The sequence below is a fragment of the Solanum verrucosum genome, unplaced genomic scaffold (assembly GCF_900185275.1).
Source record: "Solanum verrucosum unplaced genomic scaffold, falcon-dt-bn FXZP01000106.1, whole genome shotgun sequence".
Classification (NCBI taxonomy): Eukaryota; Viridiplantae; Streptophyta; class Magnoliopsida; order Solanales; family Solanaceae; genus Solanum; species Solanum verrucosum.
Window position 1 is genome coordinate 464,511 of NW_026020130.1, and position 23,153 is coordinate 487,663.

The following is a 23,153-nucleotide window of genomic DNA, read 5'->3' on the forward strand; positions in this document are numbered from 1 at the left end:
ATAAAAGTTTTAGCTTTCTCACAAATTATATTAAATTTTCACCCATAGCTACAATTCTTTCTCTTTTAATGGTCGGACCTAAGATGATTAATCTCTTTTATTAGAATTTTCATTCATGAAGTAATAAAACAAATGGTTAGACAAAGAGAAAAAAAAATAAAAGCTTAGATCTGTCAAAAAAATGACGTGTTTCGATATGTGATCATGCATCTCTGAAGATTCATTGGATTAGTGATAAAAAAAATCATCATAATTTTATATTTCTTTCTAAACACATTAAGAATTTTGGGGAAAATCAATTTTAATACTTCTCAGTCTACAGAAATTGTTAAAAGAGCTGCTAGATTTAGATCTATCACAAGTTAAATTTATTCCCATCATACCATTAATTATTCTTTTTTTAATTTGTGTCAGACCCAAAGGGATGTGACATTTACGATTAGTTATAATAAATATTTGTTCATACTACCCTTTGTTGTCTATAAATAAAGAGATTTCTCACATTTTTCAAATTGAATTTTCAGAACTTCAGAACTTCTTCTTCTTCTGGATAAATAAATTCTAGTTTTCTTTACTATCGTTGATTGCTTAGCTCACGTTGTGTATTTAGGTAGCAATATATCAATGAGTAAGACCATTCTATTCGAGGAAGATATTTACCATTAACCTCAGGTACTTAAGGGAAATAATTTCCTTAAGGAGGAAAAGCTTCAGTTCAGCGGATTGAGAGCGTGTGTGATCGACTACGAGGTAAGCTACAATCTACTTTTTCTAGGTTGTGCTCCATGAGATAATTCTTAGTATAGATTGTCCCCGATCCAATCAATCACCACTCTCACTACAAGTAGCATTACCTTGGAACCGAAACACTTTATATCAAGTCATCCACCTCCTTCCACTTCCAACTCCATCATCTTGGTCATTCCACCATCGTATTAGATCATAGCCTAACCCCTTCTATAAAATAGAGATTTCCTCAATTCAAGGTCAATACTAACGTTGTTAACTAGACTATTATTCTCCCTTAAGATCTCATGCCAACACCTAGTCCCTTAAAATATTTTATCAAACAGACAACATACAATTATAATCACTATCAGAAAAATAACCCTGACTCCTAGTATTCACCAAGACTTAACATTCACCATTCACATAATCCATAACTCTACCACGAGTGATATGTGAATCATCACACCCTTCAAATAACCCAGATCTCTAAGGATCCCTCAAACATCACTATGGTATTTAGTATGCACCTCAGTCTATAAAAGAACTACCAAAGCATTTATATACACCCACCCAGCCACTCAACGACCAACATACAATAAATATAACATAATAAATAAGCTTGTTCCACTCACGAAACCAACATTTAACAATCACGTCATTAAGAAGTAAACTTGGTTCTTTCCTGGAATCGACACACAAACTATTAGTGCACCAGGCGTGATACCCATGCCAATCATTGATATGTACATGTGTGGTACCAAAGCCAATAATATATGGATATCCCCATACTATGCATGGTACCAGAGCCAACTATTAGTATATACAAAGCATGGTTCTGAGTGAACTGTGGGAATATCTTGTACCAGGAGTGGTACCCGAGCCAGTCATCAATCATGCATCATAATCACAATGAATAAAAAAAGTCATTTGTACACATAAGTAATCCTATTCATTACATACGATTGATAATGTTTATCAATCATATAATGTTCATTCATTTTCCAAAATCATATACCATGCACGCAATACTAACGAAGCATTTCACAAGCATATATCACATAAACAGAAAAATAAACAACCATCACCTACCCAAAAAGACCATTTCCCAAATGATTCCCCTTTCATAATCTGATTAACCACAATCATCTATTATAGGATAACACCCATCATTCATTATAAGATCAATATTAACCAAGTAAATAAATCCTTAACCTAAACCACAACTACCCATAAATTCCACCATATATACTGTGTCGGAAGGCCTATACATACAATCTCCTGACAAACTACAAGATATTATATCAATAAAGACATGCCTAACTACTCAGGTATGATGAAAACCTAGCCAATCTAGACGCCAAGCAACTACTAATGAGTCTGAGATTCCGACTAATTTAGGGCTTTGTTTTCATAGTTTTATTGTCCTCAATGACTAATCTATACTCTAAACTTATGTTAAAGTGTTGATTTACAGCAATGAAGTTAAAGGAGCAAGGCAAGGACATTACAAGGCAAAAAGGAGTGAAAACACTGAAGAAGTGGAAGAAAGGCAATCCTGGTGATTGCCAAGACCACTCGGCGAACCGACGAGTGGTCCCTCGGCTCGCCCAATGTTCAAGTGTGCCAGCCCTTGGGAAAAGACAACTTGGCGATGGAAATGGACAGTCAGTGAACCACCGAATGGATCGGCAACTCAGTTTCTAATCGCCTAAAGTTACAAAATCCTGAGGTTGATTAGGCAATGCAAGACGGCGATGGATAGGGACTTTTGGTGCATCACTGACCTGGTCGACAATGCTCGACTTACTCTGCCAAATTATCCACAAGCTGAAAATTGTAAAGAGTATAAATGCACAATTTCAAAAGTTGTTGACGAGTTTCAAAATTACCAGTTTCTAAACAAGTGTTCTGAGAGATCTTACCTTGAGTTATTGACTCCTAACACAAGTTTTGAAGTTTATGAGTAGAGTTTTCAAGTGGGTTTTGAATTTTAGTTGAATTGAAGTATTGTAAAGACTTGGAAATCATTACCCAGTTCATGGATAATATAATTGGTAATTGTTTCTTTCTTTTTATGATCTTGGGGTGTGATCATGTGATTATTTGTTCAAATTAGCTTATAGGTATTGGTTTTTACTAATTTAAATGATGTTTTGAAGTGGGTTTGATTGATAACTGTGTATTAACTCATGAATTGTAGTTGCAAATGCAATTTTAACTTAGTGTTCTGGGCTTGCTTGAGAAAGAGGTTCTAAAATTAAGGTTATCGATTGATGATTGTAGTTATTGGATTATTTTGGGTTCAGCTCAAGAGAGTGAATCTTAATTCAATCTACCTATCTAGCTCGAGAGAGTATATAAATTGAGGTATTGGGTTGTTTATAGTGTAATACTTGTCGAGGTTCGAGAGAACTCACTTGAATCATTATAGTTGTTTGAGAGAAAGCTATTGCATCTATAGTCTAGCCTACCTACTGACATTCAGCAATTGTAAGAAATTTACAATTACCCATATAGCAAAATTAGTCTTTAATCAATCACATCCTCGAGAATCCCTCTCTACTTATCTACTCCCCTATTTTCGTAACTGTTGTAGTTGTTCATTGACACTCCTAAACCCCCCCCCCCCATCTGACATTTTTTGTCAAACCTTACAATTTGCTTTACTTGGTTTTGATAATGTCTACTTCTATAACTGATTAGAACACACTCTTTACTACTTAATTGAATTCCATTTTGTATCACTCCCTTTGGGATCGACCCCAACTCTTTGTTGGGATAATACTATATTACGATCGCCTACACCTAATATTGGATGAGGTGTAGTTGAGCGTTATCAATAATGGCGTCATTGTCGGGGAGTGATATTGAAGTTTGTTTGTGATCTTATTGTGTTGTAGTTGAACCTATTTACCTTTGTTTGTTGTTTGTTGCCTTTGAGCATGTGACGAAATGAGTGTCAACGGAAGCAACACCAACTAGCTGGGACAAAATGACAATATCAGAAACTTGAACGGTGTGAATGATGTACATTTGGGTGGTGTAGGTGCTATCTGGTTGCCTCCGGTCTAGGGAAATGTGGTTTTCCACGTGACAAGCACGATGTTGCAACTATTGCAAATGAAAGCGTTGTTTGGAGGTTTGGCTCATGAGGATCTCCATGACCATATCTAGAATTTTGTGGACATTTGTGGTCCCTTTTCTTTCAAGAACATCTTCCAAGAGTCTGTCCGACTTTGATTATTCCCTTTTTCAGTGATGGGGGAGGCAACTAAGTGGTTATCCGAACTACCAAGGGAGTCCATTACCACTTGGGATGAACGTATTGAGGTGTTATATATAAGGTTCTTTTCTCCTTCGAGGATGATATCATTGAGAGATAACATTCAAGGTTTCAAAAGCTTGGATAGTGAGCCAATCCACGAGACTTGGCTACGGTTCCAGAAACTGCTACTCCAATGTCCGACACATAGACTCCCAAACAACGTCTTGTTACAATATTTCTATCGGAGTCTAGATTCGGTGAACAAAGGTGTGGTTGACCAACTCGTTTGAGGGGATATCATGCAGCAGCCATTTGAAATTGCATCCACTTTGCTTGATGGCATAACCAAAATTAATCATGCTTGGTATACGAGAGAGGATCAAGTGTCTCCTTTAACCTTTAGGATGACAAAGGAACAAATTGAAAAAGACCAAGAACAAGATCAAAATATGTCCAAGATGATGACATAAATGGATTTGTTGTCAAAACATGTCACGGGTAGTGGTCTTAAAGCTGTGAATGTTGTTGGTGTTAGTGGGGTGAACCTCGATGATGTACACTTTGAGGCTCTATATAATGAAGAAGTGAGTTTTATTGCAAATCAAGGTGGAAGTTTCCGTCTGAACTATCCAAGGCCGGGCAGGAATCAAGGTTAGAATAGAGAACGTGATGACGGTTGGAGAGACCATGATAGGGAAAGGCGTGATCGTGGAACTAACTGGAAGGAGAGGCATGGGGACTAATAGAGATATATTCCTCCCCATGAGCATCAAAAGCCTAAATATCAACGGGTTGACCCGGAGAATTTTTGCACTTAAGAAATGCTTTCACGCATTCTCAACAAAGTGGAAGGGTCGGACAAAGTGCTAAAAGAAATGAAAGATGATGTTTCAATTCCCAATTAGACGGTCACTTCTCATTAGGTGTCCATTAAGCAGCTGGAGACACAAATGGGTCAAATCTCGACTCATTTGAATCCAAGGCCAAAAGAAGGATTACCGAGTAACACCATGGCCAATCCCAAGAATGAATCTTGAATGGGTATCTTCGTCGTGACACAACGTTAACTAAGGTGCTTCTTGGGAGGCAACCCAAGTTTTTGATGTTTTCAATATTGTTGTTTGAACAACGGATGTTGAATGTGCAGTTGAAAATTTGAAATTTCGGGAAGATGAGCAATTAGGAGAGCCAATTGTCCAGTCGGTGACTCACCAAACAGGTCGGCGAGCCCAACTTAGATCACCGCTAGAACCACCTAGCTTGCTGGAGGTTATGTAAAACTCGGCGGGCTAAAGTGTTACTCGGCGCATCACCGAGTGGGCGTAAGTAAGTGCCACCAACTACTGTGTCAACTGAAGGTTAAAACAGGCCAAACCATTTTTAAATTGATAGATCTCCCTCATTTAATACTTTTTGAGTTCTATACTTTCACAACCGTATACTGCTATATTTTCGCACTAGTTTTTCTTGCTTTTCGTGTGGGATTGATTACTTAGGATAGGATTTTAGGATACTTTCCTAGCCTAGATTTTCAATCATCTACTTCTGAGGTTGGTTATCTAAACCCAGTCATTATATTTTGGTAAATTCATATGCATGATCATTGATTAGTTGTTTTTATTACATATTGTTGATTGTTTAAATGTTCATTGATAATTCATGATTGTATCTTGTTTTATTTTGTGTTAATTGGCCTTAATTGTGAAATCCCGCTAGTTGGGTTGATGAAATTTGCTAGGTTGTGTTGATTTTGTGTTGGATCTACTAAGGGTGAAGTATAAGTAACCTCGATTGTGCTAATCGTCTGATTTTCCCAATGATAGAGAGGATGGTGTCATTCTTAAGGAGAAAGGACGTTGATTGGCCAATTTTGGTCAAATTAAGGGAAGTCTGAGTATCCCGAGGTCATGGGTAATATGGGTTTGGGCTTAGTTGCATAGAATAGTGGGTTAATTTTGTTTTGCATGGGTTGCGGGTCAGATTTTGAAGGTGGGGGTAAAAATATGACAGATTGGACTATTCGGCGAGCTGGGTTGATCCCGTTGAGTGGATCGGTGGTTTGCCTAAAAACTCTTTGATCATCCTTTTATCATGCATTTGTTTTATCTGAGTTCTGTAACTTTCGGTGATATGCCTGAGCTCACCGAGTTCACTCGGTGACTCACTGAATGTCCCTTCTGATCACCCTTTTGCGCCCCAATTTTCTGAAATTATTTATAGTAACTTCCAGCGAGCCACTTCTAGTTCGCCAAATGGTGTCGGTGATTTGCCAAAAGGCCCTGGACATCGCCAACCTGTGATATTTTTGGCAGATTTTATTCTGGAACATTTGGTGAGCCCGACTTAGTTCGCTGAATGGGTTCGGCGAGTCTTTATGTATAGTTACTTTGAAAATTTTCTTGAATTTCATCTAACGTGAGTGGTTTTGTTTTGCAGGAATGGCTAGACCAAAAGTTGCCGGCAGGAATCAACCACCCGAAAGTGGGCAAGAGGCATAGTCATCAATGATAAGGCCTCAGCCTCTCGGGCTACAGTATCCAAACTTCCTCCAAAAGGGGGAAAGGGCAAAGGCAAGAAGCCTGTAGTGCCAACACCTGCGGAGGCGAGCTCCGATAGTGAGGGCATTTACTCCACATACCTCACTCCCTCTGACAGTGAGGGCTATTTAGGGGACAGTTCTCCGATCTCGTATCTGAGTCGGAGGACGATCAGCTTCTCTAGGCTAGGAAAAAGGAGCTACGCTCTAAGATTATACATGATCCAACTCAGATCTCCGTGCCTCCTACACCTCTTACACCTCCATCTCAGATAGTAGAGCAGGATTCTCCACCAGTACATGCTCTTCCACCCCGGTCATTGAATAGATTAGAGGTCGAGGGTTTGAGGACCATTCTTGAAGAAAACTATTTGTCTACTGATGGTGTGGTAGATCGGTACCTAGAGGTGTGGAATACCATAAAGTTCTACAAGTTTGAGATCTTTACCATGCCCCGAGTATCTTATATTTCTACTTGGGTCTGGGAGTTCTACTCGGCATATGGGGAGCTGGTGCCAAAGGGAAAGAAAAAGGCCAGCGCTTTCAAGCCAGTTGACTATGTGGTAGTTCGGGGGAAGAAGGTCAAATGTTGCAGCACTGATATCAATAAGGTGCTAGGGTGTACGAATAATAGTTTCCACTACTTCGTGGATTGGATATAGAAGAAGACCCTTGATGACTTGAAGAGTTGGTTAGCACAGTTGTTATCCGACATCACACCGTCGGGGATTGAGGCAGGAGATCCAACAGAAAAGAAGGACATGATGTGGCTATTGGATATTGGTTCAGATTTATCAGCAGCACGTTGATGTCAACAGAGAACGAGTCGATACTAAGGCATCCAAAAGCTGCACTACTGGGCTGCATCATTGACAGGGTCGATCTTAATCTTGGGATGATCATCGAGCAAGAGATGGCCATGAGGGCCAAACAGAGCCATACATCTCTCCCCTTCCCATTGTTGATTATTGAGGTGTGTAGGCGAGCTCGTGTTCCACTAATTGCAAATACGGATGTGGAAGTGACTCTCATTTCCTCTACTGACATCCAGCGGATAGAGCCGAGTATATTAGGGATAAGGTTGATCATAGGAGAGTTTCACCAGTGGATACGTCCCCAGTATTTGATGTTGAGATGTTGCCGACAGAGGCAATACTTCCCTCTCAGGCTAGTGAGCCTACATGTACTCCTGGTACTTCTACTTCTTCCCCTCCTAGCTCGACTGTTGTTTCCCTTCCTACTAGTGTTGTTTCCCTTCCTACTAGTGTTGTTGCTGCTGCTTGTACTTCCCGACCCACTATCACCCAGTTCATGTTGTACAAGATGGGCCATTTGGCTTAATCTGCTGATGTGTGTGCCTCCCAGGTAGAGGCCGATGTGCCTGGGTTGATTGAGCGGGAGATTACTACTACCTTGGCCCCAATTAGGGCGGAGTTGAGAGAGCACACTAGATGCTCTTCATATGATGGTAGAGGCTTGTAAGTAGAGTCGGGGTGCTTCTGATGCTGTGACGACCTTGAAGGCTAATATTTTTGGGTTGTTTATAGTGTTATGTTTGTCGAGGTTCGAGAGAACTCTCTTGAATATTAATAGTTGTTCGAGAAAAAGCTATTGCATCTATACTCTAGCCTACCCACTGATATTCAACAATTGTTAGTAAATTTCAATTACCCATATAGCGAAATTAGCCTTTAATCGATCACATCCCCGAGAATCCATATATACTTATCTACTCCCATGTTTTCGTAACTGTTGTAGTTGTTAATTGACACTCATAAACCCCCCATCTAACATTCGTTGTCAAACCTTACAATTTACTTTACTTGATTTTGAAAATGTCTACTTCTATAACTGATTACAACACATTATTTACTTCTTAATTGAATTTTACTTTGTATCACTCCCTGTGGGATCGACCCGAACTCTTTGTTGGGTTTATACTAGATTACGATCGCCTACACCTAGTATTGTATGAGGTGTAGTTCAGCATTATCAACTACGGAATAACTCTAGATATGAACTGCTAGCTCCATGGGGTGAACCCTGATGGATGTCGATCGAGAATCCATGGGTTTTAACCTTCTTTTCGCTAAAGTCCCTCCCCTCCATTATTCCTGAGCTTAGACTAGATTAGGAGAATTATTGGAGAAACCCTTTTCTATTTTCTCAATGAAAAGTGGGAGGAAAGATAAAATACATAGTATTTTCTAGGGTCTGGTTTTATCAGCCCCGCTATAGCGGCCATGTAGGCTCTATTGTGGTACTGCCATTGCGGGAGACTTTCCATTATGGCGTACTAACGTCAGCCTGGATCATTTCAAATTTTTGAATTTTCATTATATAACCCAATTTTTAAATCTGCACCAAATTTCAAGAATTTTCAGGACTCCACACAAGGTTCCTTTTGAATAACGACGGATCAGGCCGTTATAATAGCAAATATTGATAAAAAGTCCATACACGAATATAGAATGAAAGAAGTGACTAAAAGGAGGTGTGTTTTTTCCTTATGGAAGATAAATGAGAAATGAGAGAGAATATGCAGCACATCAACTTTTTTCTACAAATGTAAATAAGATTTTTCTTTCATATATAAATTGGAAAAAATTGTGTATTTATTATCACTTTCATATAGTATGAACACAATAATCTTCATAGTCTAAATTGGATAAGTATGATATACAATTTATGACTTTTCAAAATCTCTCTTTAGCTTTAAAGGGACAAGGATGATGTGAAGCATGAACCCTTGCTCTTTTTTTTTTGATTTTTTTTTCACCTAGTGTTTGGTATGAATTTATTACAACTTATAACAATGACAAAATAAAATATTTTTTTCATCTCAATTTATGTGATGTTTTTTATTTGACATGAATTATATAAAGTACAACTTGTAACTCTTGTACAAAAATATAAAAATAAGGAATAAAAATATTATCTTCTTAACAAAAAAGTACCATTTACTATTTAGAATCAAAATCTATTCTACTGTAAAATTACTTATGTCCTTGTCTATCTATATGGTCGGCTACAAGCTTCGGTAAACAATTGAAGTTAGCAAACATCTAGTTTTTATTTTCAGAATATACAACACAAATCATTAAATTGAAGTTAAATAATCATTATTTGTGCAATGATTAACAATGTCAAATCGATTTTCCTTTGTTATTTTCATGAACTTAATTTCTTGGATGACCATCTAATTAGTAAAGCAAATTTTATTTGTTTTTGAAGTATTTCAATTGGTAAATATTAGTTTAGGAAACTTACATGAGTCTTTTCTGCAGAAGCGAATCTGTAACTATCAGGATTTGTGTTGTTGATCGTTGAAAACCCACACAAATTGGATGAATTTCCTTTATCAAGAGTCCAATGTCCTCAGAAGATGTAGAATATTCGCTTATGTTTTGGATATATAACCCTAGCCGTTTAATGTGGTGGAAAGAAATCCTCTTTTTCTACACCTATAATGGTGTATTTATACCCCTAGGGCTAGGGTTAAGGATCACTAATGGGCTAATGGGCTAATCAACTTATTGGTGGACCTGACCCAATAATTATTGGAAAATCGACACAACTAGGAAAACATCAGCCTTATATTTACTCCATAAAATCCTATATTAAAATAATTACCCTAACAAAGCTACCATATTATCTTAATAGCAAATTTACATGATTATACTCAATTCCCTATTTCACATATAATTAGAAATTGTATTTTGACTAAAAAAATTTGTCACCAATATTATCGACGTTTCTCTCCCACGCCAATTCTCTACCAATTTAGCACGATTTAGTTTTAATTTCTACTAGTTCAAATTAGAGAATTCCCTAAATCCGCACTTTTGTGATTATTCATATCAGGTAAAGATTTAATTAATGGCAAGTGTATCAATGTATTTCTTCTTCCAATGACAAGACTATTGTTGAAGGGTAATTATTCAAACATAAAGTATCAAATACGTATGCGATTTGTTTAATGTATCTACTATATCATGATACATTTTGTATTGAAAAGGTATCACGATACATCATATATAGGAAAGGTATCGTGATATGTCATGTATCAGAAATGTATCATTACGTAATGTATCAAAAAGGTATCATGATACATCATGTATTGGAAATGTATCATTATGTGATGTATTATAAAGGTATCATGATACATCATCTATTAGAATTATATTATGATGTAATACATCAGAAAGGTATCATGATACATCATCTATTGGAATTATATTATGATGTAATACATCAGAAAGGTATCACGATACATCATATATAATACAAGTATCATAATACCATCAACTACATAATCTATATAATTGTTCTCTAAATTTCAGATCCCAAAATGTCATATCAGAAATTTAATGGTTCACATAGTTGATACACCACAATTATATACTAACTTTGATACTCTAATGCACAACCCCCAATAAAAAGAAAAAGAAAACTAAGCTAATCGGATAAATAAAAATTGTCATTTTATTTTGAAATCTTTTTGGGATAGATTATTACTAGTATATCTGTCATGACCCAATTTCTCGAGTCATGGTGACACCTATATAACCCTCCAGTAGGTAAGTCAACTCGTAACCCAGAACAACAAGTAATAGCTATAAGGGTATAAACAAAGTGGAAGCAGTAATTCAATAATAGAAATGGAATAACAAATGGAAGCAAACCAAAATGATATATATATACAAAAGATCCCTCCTAGAACCTGGAAGTAACAAGTACAAAGTTGTCTAAACAAAAGAGTTTAAGTCCCAAAAATAGACCCAAAATACAAAGTTTATCTCAAAAAGCAAAGACTAGCTATCAAAATACAGATAGAGGTCAGTAAATACAAGATGACAAGAACTCACCCTCGCCTTAGAACTCAAGCTACAACATGCTCAAATGATCAACGCCGGTAGCTGGTGCTAAAACCTACATCATAGAAGAAATATAGAGTGTAGTATGAGTACCAAAACAACATGTACTCAATAGGAATCAGAGGAAAACTAATCATGAAAAGTAAAAGCAATTTGAAATGATAGAATCTAGACACAACAGAGATCAAAGCGAAATTCAAAAGAAATGCACAAGAGTGTACTAATAACAGAAAAAGAACTAAGTACAACTAACTAAACCTAACTGACCCCATAAGCCCAAAAGGTACATGCATGTGCAAGTTTAAGTAAAAACCCAAACAGACCCACATAAGCTTGACAGGTACACATAATAGCTAAATCTACTAAGAACAAGTCATGGTGAGTCCAGAGCTAGACAAGGCATAGCCCATACCTCGAACCGTAGATAACCGCTAGGTAATTGAGAGCCTCCCAAATCTAAGTAGTGTAGACCCCAAACCTCAAACCACGGATGACCTTTATAGGGCAATAGGTTGAAGTTAGTGTGTATGAACTCCTTAAAGGATAAAGGGCAGCATGACTAGATCTTGAATTTGCGACTATAATGGCTGCCAAAGGACCTCATATCAAGTCATCATCACAGAACCACAGTGGAACTACGTCTACTGTTAGATAATCAACACAATACTCCAAGCTTGAACCAACTCCATTCCTTAATCCCCAAGCAAAGCCCAAATTCTAAATGCAACTCACACGGCCATAGAAAGAGAGAGAGTGGATAGAAGGTCATCAATGCTGAGTCAACGCCTAATCTAAGGCTTATTTATATTAGACTCAAGTATATTACACAAGTCTATAGGGAGTTAATCATCCAAAACGATGTCGAAACAGAATAAGGCCAAACGGCTTCAAATATAGCACGACTATGACTAGAACTAGTCTAAGCCTAGACTAAGGCCAAACATGCTCAAACAATCAACAATAACAACAATTGTGGCCAACCACAAGGTAAAGGGGATCACATATCACAATCAACAAGTTCCTAATCCAAAAAATCCCAAAATACGCCTAAAACATGATATCAAACCAACTAGCATGATCAATTAGGTTTACATCCCCAATTCACCCAAATCAACATGATTTCACATATTCAAAGTACTGACTGCATACATCTCTGCGCTATATTATTTTATAATATAGATTCAGATGCTCATCAACTAGATCGCGACTAGTATGACTTTCGATCATCTCAATAGCAATATTGGTGAGTCCTCATCTTTTGTGGACAACCCCTATATTTTTCTTTATTTTAGTCATTCAGTTTTCAAATAGTTAGAGTTAGCTAGAGGCTTGTCCTAAAACACATCTTAGTAGAGGCTTTTAGACACTCAGTCAAACATTAATTTTCAGTTTGTGGATTATTTTAGGACGAATTCCATTTTAAGTAATATGTTAAGATTTGGATTTCTCATATCATTCAAGTGCAGGTTCCGCATCAGCTATTTTAGTTTATATGTATGAATCTAGTGTCATGCTAGACCATGGTTAGCTTGAGGTCACTTGTGATTCTAAGTACTGTATTACAACAAGATGGTAGTCTTAGATTGTGACACTACTGATTTCATGTTAGGTTGCAAAATACCAGCATAAGAATTTCTTTGATTTGGGTGTGTGGTTGATATTGGTGTGATTAGAAGAGGTTGTCCATTGGCCATCTTGGTTGTAGGTCACAAAGCAAAACCCAACAAGGCTGGGGTTCATCATAGACATTTTTGGAGAGAAGTCGGAGCTTTTTCTTATCGATAGTAATTATATGTTTGAAAAAAAGGAAAACAAATAGTTATAAGTAAAAATGATTTCATTCGCCTTTATCCTTTTGACTAGTTCTCAAACACGTGTGTTACACGTGTATTCCATATTAATTTGTTTAATTTTTTTAAAATCACACACAAAAGAAATAAACTGAATAGTGTGTGATGCATAACATAAAATTCAAAAAAAAAAATGCTCAAGAACACAACATACAACGTAAAAACACAAAAAATAATCAATATTTAACTGCAAATCACTTTTAGATACGTAGCAAAAATTAGGCTAAATAATTCAAGTAACAAAATATTCATTAAAATAATAAATTGAAAGTTACTTAAATCAAAAGCCCGTGATACAAAATTACCAAACAAATAATTTAACTAAGAATATAATAAGGAAAAAAATGAAAAATATGCATCCTTATAAAAGTTAAATTGAATTCTATAAGAGGCTATTAGCTTTGCTATCAGCCAAAATTTTATTTTTTCCATGAATGGCCATAATCTAAGTTGGTAACGTAATTCCAAGAATATAATTCATCACATTAAAGAGGACATAATTTCATTTGAAATTCAATAGAAAAATGAAAATATTATTTAACAGACGCGAGAAACCTCCAAGGTTGGAGATTCATCATATAAGAAGTTAATATTGCTAATATCATATGTATATGTAAGTAAAATAATTGATTATTTAGAGTCTGTTTGACATTGTTGTTGGAGGCCAAAAGTGTTTTCTTCAATAAAAGCACTTTTTTTTAAATAAAAATAGTGTTTGGAAAATTCTCAAAACTGCTTTTAAATGGAAGCAGAAGCAGTTTTTCTATTGTTGGGAAGAAGCTAAAAAAATTGGCTTCTTAAAAAAAGCAGAAGCAGAAGTAGAAAATTATTTTCTTGAAGACTAAAATATCCCTCTCATCTATACATATTTACCAATATATCACTTATTAATTAATTAACATATATCATAAATTTGATTAAGTTTCATACAAGAATTTTATTTTTTATTTTTATATAATAACTTTTTATTTTATGTTTATATACTATTATTATTTTATATTTTATATATTATTTTACGTCTTATTTTACAGAATCAGAAATAATGTAACAACAACATTTTTATAGGATTAAAAATATGAAGGATTTTATTTATTTTTGTGGTGAATTTTTTGTATATAGTGGTTTAATTTGTGGAATAGTTTTTAAATTTATTTTTCTTGATATTTTGAATTATATTTAAGTCATCATGTTGATATTATATTAAATTTATTTATTTATTTATTTATTTATAATATTGATTGAAAATTTGAATATGCATATTTTTTTAAAAAAATTCTAATAGATATTTAAAATAGTTTCTATTTATAAGATAATCTTAGTATTAAATGAACATTGATATTTACCTTTTTTCGTAATTTGATTCTCAAAAGCACTTTTTAAAAAAGATTAGTCAAACACGATTTGCTTATCAAAAGTATTTTAGTTGGCTTGGTGAAATCCAATAATCGATTGGCTTTAGAAAGGCGAAAGGCGGCTTGCCCAACTTGAACGTGGAAAGATGTCAGCATATCTGCATCGACCCCGATCTCTTTTCATTTGTTTTGTATAATATCAAATCTAGCCTAGCCTTCGTAAATCACACTAAAGCGGACACCCAACTATGGAAAAGCCTCCTTAAGGGTAAGGCGCCCCGCGAACTCCCTTAGCCTCCTTTATGGAAGGAAGGAAAATAGGTCTAAGCTCGATCGGAAAGAAGATTCGCTTGCCCGAGACTCGACCCCCGACACTATCAATATCTGAGTGAGGAGTCGTAATTGATTGGAAAGTGTCTTTCTTCACTTTAGGAGCCACCGCAATCTATTTTGATAATCCAAACCAAGATAGATATATCCTGACCAAATAATCATCATGATCAGGCTTTTCCCTTACGTGTTTTTGTAATACCTCAGGTATGATCTTGGGAATTCCACACTTATGTGTCTTCCTTCTTCGAAGCTTTTGGTATGTATTGCCCCCTAACTATAGATCAGATCCACCAGACAAGAAACTCAATTCCACACTGCTGCTGAGTCGTCGGACTTATCCACCAAGGGATTCGTGGAATTTATGTGGATTGCTTTGGGGGAAATCTACCAAAGCTTTCAAATGAATTAGCCAAACACAAATTACTTTTTTTCAAAAACACTTTTTTTAAAAGTCATTTAAAAAAAAAGTACTTTTAAAAATAAATAGGCTTAGCAGCAATGTCAAATAGGCTCTTAATGTAGAGAAATTAGAAGGTCCATGTAACGACCCGTTTGGTCGTTTTGAGTACTAGAGCTTTTAATTGCGTAAAAGACTCTTTCGATAGATTTAAAATGAGTATTTTTTACTATTCGTAACTATAATTAGGGGTGTTCACGGGTTGGTTTGGGTCGGTTATTGGTCAAAACCAAAACCAAACCAACTTAATCGGTTTTAAAATTATCAAAACCAAACCAAACCAAATATAATATACATTTATCGGTTTGGTTGTTTTCGGTTTTGGTTTGGTTTGGTTCGGTTATTCGGTTATTAACCATACATAAAAATAAAAGAAACAATTCATTCAAAACGTGAAAAAAGTGACAACAATCCATTCAAACGAAAAAATAGTTAAAATGGCTAGCATTACAGAACTTTGGATCATTGAATTTACTGAATAAAACTTCAAAATTCACTATTTTGGCATAGAAGGAAGAGACAATGACATTTTCAGTCCCACAATGAATTTCCATAGATACTCATATACATGAAACCAATAAGAAAAATGTTCTCACCTTGGATATTTTTTCTTTCATAAGTAAATTATAAATAAATTTTGATGAAACATATGTAAAATCTTTAAAATTGTTTATGAATATAATATATTATGTATGTATAATAATAAAATTTATGTACATAACTTGTTGGTTCGGTTCGGTTCGGTTCGGTTCGGTTCGGTTATTTCTTCGATTTTTTTCGAACCAAACCAATGACTAACGGTTCTTAACAATCTAAAACCAAACCAAAACCCAAATTAAATCGGTTTGGTTTGATTTTTCGGTTTGGATCAGTTTTTATCCAAACCATGAACACCCCTAACTATAATTATGAAATTAGTGGGGTAGTTTTAATAAATTACTTAGTTGGTGATTAAATAAAATAACATAAAATTAATAGTGGGTCACTTTTACTATTTTTATAATTGATCTTGTATAACAATTAGGGTTATAAACAATCAGTAGAAGTAAAAAAAAAAATTGAAGAGACGCAGTCGGAGAACAAGATTGAAACGACGGCTAAAGGTATTTCATGATTTTTTCCTTACTTTGCAAAAAGATGAATATATGATAATGTAGGAAAGTTATAATAACATGTTAGTGTAGGAATTATTATATTATAGTGTTGAAATTAAATGGAGTTAGGGTTGGTGTCAGCGAGGTAATCAGCTTAATGATGGATCGAGCAGCTAATTTATTATTATAAGGTTAATTGTTAAAAAGAAAGAGGCGAACATGAATATTTATTAACAGATGATAAACTAACGTGATGAGGGTTCATATTGTTGTAGCTGGGCCGCTGGAATTGAAGTGAAACTATTGAATTTCCTTTGGTTAGAATGTTAGTTTTAAGATTTGGGGGAGACAAATAGTGGTGGGTAATAATTGCCATGATGATTGGCAATGATGAGATAATGATAACCTAAAGATTTGATTATTATAGAATATGCCAAATTCAATTCAGGATATAAATCATGTATCCTAGTTACTGATATTAACGCAGTGACCGTTGATGTTCGCGATTCTATTTATATGTTATCACATTATAATCTAGGTTGTAACTTATTGAGATAGATAACTAAATATAGAGTGTATTATATTATTTGAATATCATTAAGGTTATGTTATTGGGAGAAATTAAGGTTTATCCTTAGGCTTGAACATTAGGAAAAATTGATTATAGAATTGGGTGAATTTTCGGGTTTAGGCTAGACATATAGTAAGATGGGTGTCTATAGACTCATTAACTTACAAATTATGTATATATAATTGATAGATTGGAAAAGTTCGAAGGCATTGAGGAAAGGAAAAGCATTAGAGAAGTAGCTTGCTTGACTTCGATTCTTCGGTGGAGGTAGGTTATGGTTTATTCTATTGCGATAGTTAGACTCTTAATAGTGACTGATATGTATTGAGTGATATTGTGAAGTTCTCTATGTACTTGATTGTGTGGTTTGATTGTATGGTTTGTGATTGGTCTAAAATCCTGAGACCGTGAAATTTATAATCTGAAACCCTCTTTATCGAAGTGATGCCTTGAATAAAGAAGGCTTGATGAAATAAATTAATGATATTATTGGATCGGAGTGTCACGTTCCGACACGGTATAATTGGATCGGAGTGTCACGTTCCGACAAGGTATAATTGGATCGAAGTGTCACGTTTCGACACGGTATTATTGGATTGGAGTGTCACGTTCCGACACGGTATTATTGGATCGGAGTGTCACGTTCCGACACGATATTATTGGATCGGAGTGTCACGTTCCGACACGGTAACATTAAAGGAAAAAGATATTGAATTAACTTAATGTACTCAATCTCAAAGAACTCAATTTCCAAATTAGTTTGGTTTGGAGGCATGAGTCCTGTGTGATCTTGATATTGTTGATTGATTACGTACTTACTTTAGTGTTGTTGACACTGGTTCATGTGTTTGTTGCTTGCCATCTGCTAAGTGTCATAGTTGATTTTATATTATTATTCATTACATATTAGTTTCTATTTTGGGTTGGCCGATGATATCTACTCAGTAAATGTTGCCCTGTACTGAGCCCTACTTATGTTTTTCTTTGTTTTCTTTTTGTGGAGTGTAGCGAGTGTATCAGTGACTTTGACTCGCCCTTAGCTCTAACCAGTCTCCAGCACATCAGGTTCCAGGGTGAGCTATTCATTCTAGCTCGTGTTGGATTCTCTTGGTCATGGCATGGTGTCCTTAGTTTTCGGACATAAACTATTTTATTCATTTATTTTGGTGTCTTTAATACTCTTAGACTTAGTATTTGAAGATTAGATGTCCTTGATGTGATGACTTTCAGGTTTTGGGGATAATGTGTAATAGACTTTAGAGGTTATTTTGATTGGTTACTTTAATAAGTTTTGAGTTTCCGCATTATGATTTGTATTTCGTAAGTTTAACAAGTAATATATATTGGGATTTGGATTCATTGGTTCGCCCACCTAGGAGGTTAAGTGTGAGTGCCACTCATGACTCGTATTGGGTCGTGACAGTCCACAATTATTAGGGATACAAGAAACTTTTGGTCTTTCCTCTGCACGTTTTCTTTTTTCTTTGAAGCAATACCAATTATTAAAAAAAAATAAACACTTACTGCAAACAAATAAACAATCAATTAAATAACAATGAATTGTCGATAAATGATATCTTTGTAATAATATTTGAAAGATGAAAGTAATTCAAACGTGGGTTGAATATAATGATTCATTAAAATGACTTGAAAATGATCACTAAAAAGTCTTAAATTGTGAATATAAAAAAAATAAACAAAGAAGTGAGGATAAATTATTATTTTACTAGTGAGAAGATAAAACAATCTTCTCTTTATGGTAAGCGGTCTACCTTTTCCCTTACTAGATCAAATAGAAAAATTCAAACAAAAAAGTACAGAAAAGAAAATCTTATTCGATGACCATCATATTTTGTATATTTGTAATTAAATATTTAATAGGAGGTTATTAGTAATTAATATTTAATTAATTAGATGTTTTATAATATTTTGATTTATAGCAGAAGCAAAATTGTAATTTAACTTTGAAGATAGGAAATTCTCGCTTTTAGTATAATATTATTATAACCACACACCCGTAAAGGAATCTTAATAGCTTAATTCGTTAGTTATTTGAATTTTTATCTTGCTGATGAGAATTCAATTCTCCATTTTGTAATCCTCCACCCTGCAACTCCATCAGCCCTTTCCTTACCCCCAATTTTATTTATTTTTTAAAAAAAAATATTTTTTCAAAAATTAATCTCTGTCCTACCAAACACATTTGTGTCGTCAGTTATTTTTTATAGAAAATTGTATGTTATAGCAAACTAAAAATTCAAAATAAATGTTATAGCTACAGTTTCATTTATTCCAATTCGCACCAAACTTCTTGCCATTCCTCTCTCTCCCATCTCTCTGGAATCTCGCCCATCACTCTCCTCTTTTTGAGTCTCTCTCACTTAATACAAACATAAATGTATAATTTGTGTTTTGTGTTTGTATAAAACGAGAGAGATTGTATATACAAATGCATATACATATCTCTCCGTCATTTTACATTTGTAATTATACCAACACAAATCCTACAATGCATAATTTGTGTTTGTATAAAGCGAGAGAGAGATTTGATATACAAATACAAATGTTTTAACTCGATTCAATTGTATATGAATTCAAATTTTATACAGATATACAAACACAATCATTGATACATATACATAGCAGTTACATATATACAATTATCTAACTAATATACATGTATAATTCACCTCTCTCCACTCTCAGCCCTCTCCCGCTCGCCTTTCTCCTCTCTCTCTCCCAATCTCGCTTGCCACTCTAACCTAACACAGAGAACATTTACATATACAAACGCAATTTTCATAGGCATAGACGAATCCACGATTTATACAAATCAGATGTTCCATAGCAAACATAATTTGACTATGGAGCGCAAATAGCAAAACAATAGCTATAGAGCACTAATATGATTTTTATCTTTGTTATTCTTAATATTTACTCTATTTTTTATGACACAAGTAGTATAAGTTAGCGAGTAGGCATTTAATTTTGGAGACGAATAATTTGTTAGTTATTTTTAACGTAAGATATGGCATCGTTGTGTAAATTAAAAAAAGATGTCCAAGACCTATGTATGACACTTTTTTTTTCCACCAAAATCAAGCAAACAACAAAGATGAATACAATTAGTATTTTATTTTTCTTTGTTGCTCAAGAGTAGTTTGTAAGGGGTCCAGTGATTTGAGATAACGAAGCAAGGAAATAGCAGTTGGAGAGAAGTAATTGATACATGAGTAACTCATTCATTGACACCGACAGTGTTTGTGAGGTCAAATTTGGAGATGGTAGATCTCAGATTTCGAGCTCCATTAAAGTTATCAATAACACCTACAGATGGTGTCAGTACAGGGCACATCGCATTCAATTCCAATGCAAAGCATTTATAAGAATCAACCAATTGTTATTGAAGCAAGATCTCATCCAAAATATCTCATTTCACAGCTTTACTTCTGTTTATGAATTGTTTCAACTCATCACACAGAGTGCAAGGACATAAGCGTTGAATATTTGGCATCCAGATCAACAATATTTTTATTATCATGCGATGCAAGGTCTACATCAACTAAATCTAGTACGAATACAAACTCTCTAACAGTAGTAGATATCCATGAACTCGAAAGAAGGAACTAATATTAAAATTTACACTATACTATAGTTATCCAGAAACTACAATAGACGAGACAAAACCATACCTTAAATAGAAAATCTCAAGCTACCAAATACTCCGTCATCTCAAAATGGCACGCTCTTAGAAGTTGAGCTTGATGTGAAGGTCTTCAAATGATCAGAAGGAACAAATTCATGGGGTAGGTTAGCCCTTTTCACTATCCTCTTCATGTTATTCTGCAGGCTCTGCTGGACTAATTGCTTCACTGCTTTTTTCTCTTCACTCATCATATCATCCTCCATCCCATCTTTCAATTCAACACTCGAACAATATGTTGTACAATCTTGTGGAGCAGATATCGTGGTGCTCATACCACCATAATTATCAGAAACTTGCTTTCCTTTGTCCACCCTCAAGCATTCCAAGATTCTCGATGCCCGCTTCTGAGCCAATGTGCTTCCTAGAAGGGTCAATTCAAGCAGGGCTGAAGCAACTCCAGCCTCAATCATTGCCTGTCTATCTCCATACGACTTGTGAGCCATCACCATCAAAATATAGGATGCTTTCTCTTGGCAACCTGGTGCATCTGTCCAACTCACAACATCAACCAACATGGGGAATGCATCTGGTACACTACTGATTGCCTTTCGGGCCTCTGCTACTGATACTAAATTGCAAAGAATGGACAGAAATCTCTCGCTTACATCCATATCTCCCAGTTTGTTCATGATAAAGGCTATTAGATCACTCTCAAGTATGGGGATAACATTCAAAGGCGAGATGCTAAGGTTGTAAAGCGCTCTCAACGAATCTTGTCGAGCTTGACAACTGTTTGTGTTGTCCAAATTCTTCACCAGGAATGGAATTGCTCCAGATGAACCAATTATGGGTTTATTGGAGTCCAAAGCACTCAACCCAAGAAAATTAGCAACTACAGCTTCAGCGACTTCTGAATTTGGGAATTCATTAACCAGCTTGAGCATCTTATGAATAGCCCCTGCCTTAACGATGGCTGCTTTATTTCTACAGAAGGATTGCAAAAATTATTATCTACTCAGATCCTACTAGGCTAGAATAAGGCAACTAAACGAAAATAAATAAACAAACTTACGCATCATTGCCAATTGCAAGGTTAAGCAGAGCATAGAGAGCAGCGATCTGAGAAATGGAATCTTCTGAATCAAGCAGCGCCATAAGTGGTGGAATCGCTCCGAGCAAAGCTAGGGTGGTTCTGGCGTCGGAAACCTCTTTGGTAAGTTGCCGGACCTCCTTCGCTCCTTCCAAAACATTGCTACTCTGTAAGCGCTTGACTACTCTCTTCAACTCCTCCAACATTTGCACCTTTTGCCGTACATCCTCCTCGTTCTCAGACGACTCGGACAGCCTCAAGAGCTCCGACAACCTGTCGGATCCGGCAGGTTTCTTGTGTTCACATTCAGATCTTACATCAATGGAACCAACAGGTCTGGGCGGCTGATCGGGAGGAGACTTGGAAGAAGGCTTGTGACTTCTGCCGCCACATCGGACGGCGTCGAGGATCATGCGGCGGAAGGATGCGCGAGAAAAAGTAGACCAGAGCTTGAAGTGATCAGGTCCGGTAGTGGAAACAGGAGGGTCGAGGACGACGGATGCGACATCGTTCCGGCGATGACACTTACCCATTGTGTTTAATATCCGGCCAGACGGCAATGCTGCATTACAGAGAGGATGGAGGCGCGTGTATCTATTTTCTCCGACTAAACAAACTTCGAAGCAGCAGTAGAAGAGTGAGCTGTTGAGCACTAGTTTTGGTGTTGGAAGTTGGGTATGCTCAAGGAGTGGAGAGCTCTTGTGCTAGGGAGACTACTAATTAATAGTACTATTTATGTTTATATATATTCAATCATTATTAAAAATCAAAGGGGGGAGAAAGGGGGACAGGGATAGTGACAGTGTGGAGGAAAGTAATAATAATAATAATGCCGGAAACAAAGAGGCCCGCCTAAAAATGTCATTTCGCAAAGTTTAACCAAATATCACCTAAAAATGTAAGATTGCATTCTTAAATAATATTATTCTCAGTAGAAAACATATTTCCAATATTTAAAAATTAAACAATTTTCATCCTTCTGCTTGAGTTTATTAAAATACTAACAGATCTCACAAAAATCAAGTCTTCCCTTTGTATTTATTATTTTGAGATACGTTAAAACTATCATTATAAACTTTTTCGGCAATTGAGTTTAGCATTATTTAAAAAAATTAAAGTTGCTAATTATTTGTCATTTATTTCACATGTGATTTAATATTAAAAAAGATTAACAGACGAAATATGTTTCTTCTCAATTGAGTCTACTAGATGGGGTGTTTGTTGGAGAGTTCCTCTACTAATAATAGAGAATGCAACTCCAATGCGAAATATAATCAGAATATTGATCGCTTCAATATCAGATTGCCCCAAAAAATTATTGAACTAAATACAGTTGGCTTTGAAAAAGGTGAA

At 35.5% G+C, this 23,153-nt stretch overlaps 1 protein-coding gene across 1 annotated transcript; it reads right to left on the reverse strand.

The window, feature by feature from the left end:
- Window positions 1–20,749: 20,749 nt before the first annotated feature.
- On the reverse strand, window positions 20,750–22,469 carry LOC125827333 (U-box domain-containing protein 12-like). Its single transcript, XM_049506638.1, has 2 exons — window positions 21,783–22,469; window positions 20,750–21,694 (listed from the first exon to the last, which is right to left on the reverse strand). Exons 1-2 carry the CDS (start codon window positions 22,331–22,333, stop codon window positions 20,797–20,799), a joined length of 1,449 nt encoding a protein of 482 aa, XP_049362595.1. The 5' UTR covers window positions 22,334–22,469; the 3' UTR covers window positions 20,750–20,796.
- Window positions 22,470–23,153: the final 684 nt, after the last annotated feature.

Coding starts and splice junctions, on each gene's coding strand:
- LOC125827333 (XM_049506638.1), bottom strand. CDS start 22,333: ATGGGTAAGTGTCATCGCCGGAACGATGTCGCATCCGTCGTCCTCGAC. Junction 21,695..21,782: donor CTTGCAATTGGCAATGATGC/GTAAGTTTGTTT, acceptor ATCCTTCTGTAG/AAATAAAGCAGCCATCGTTA.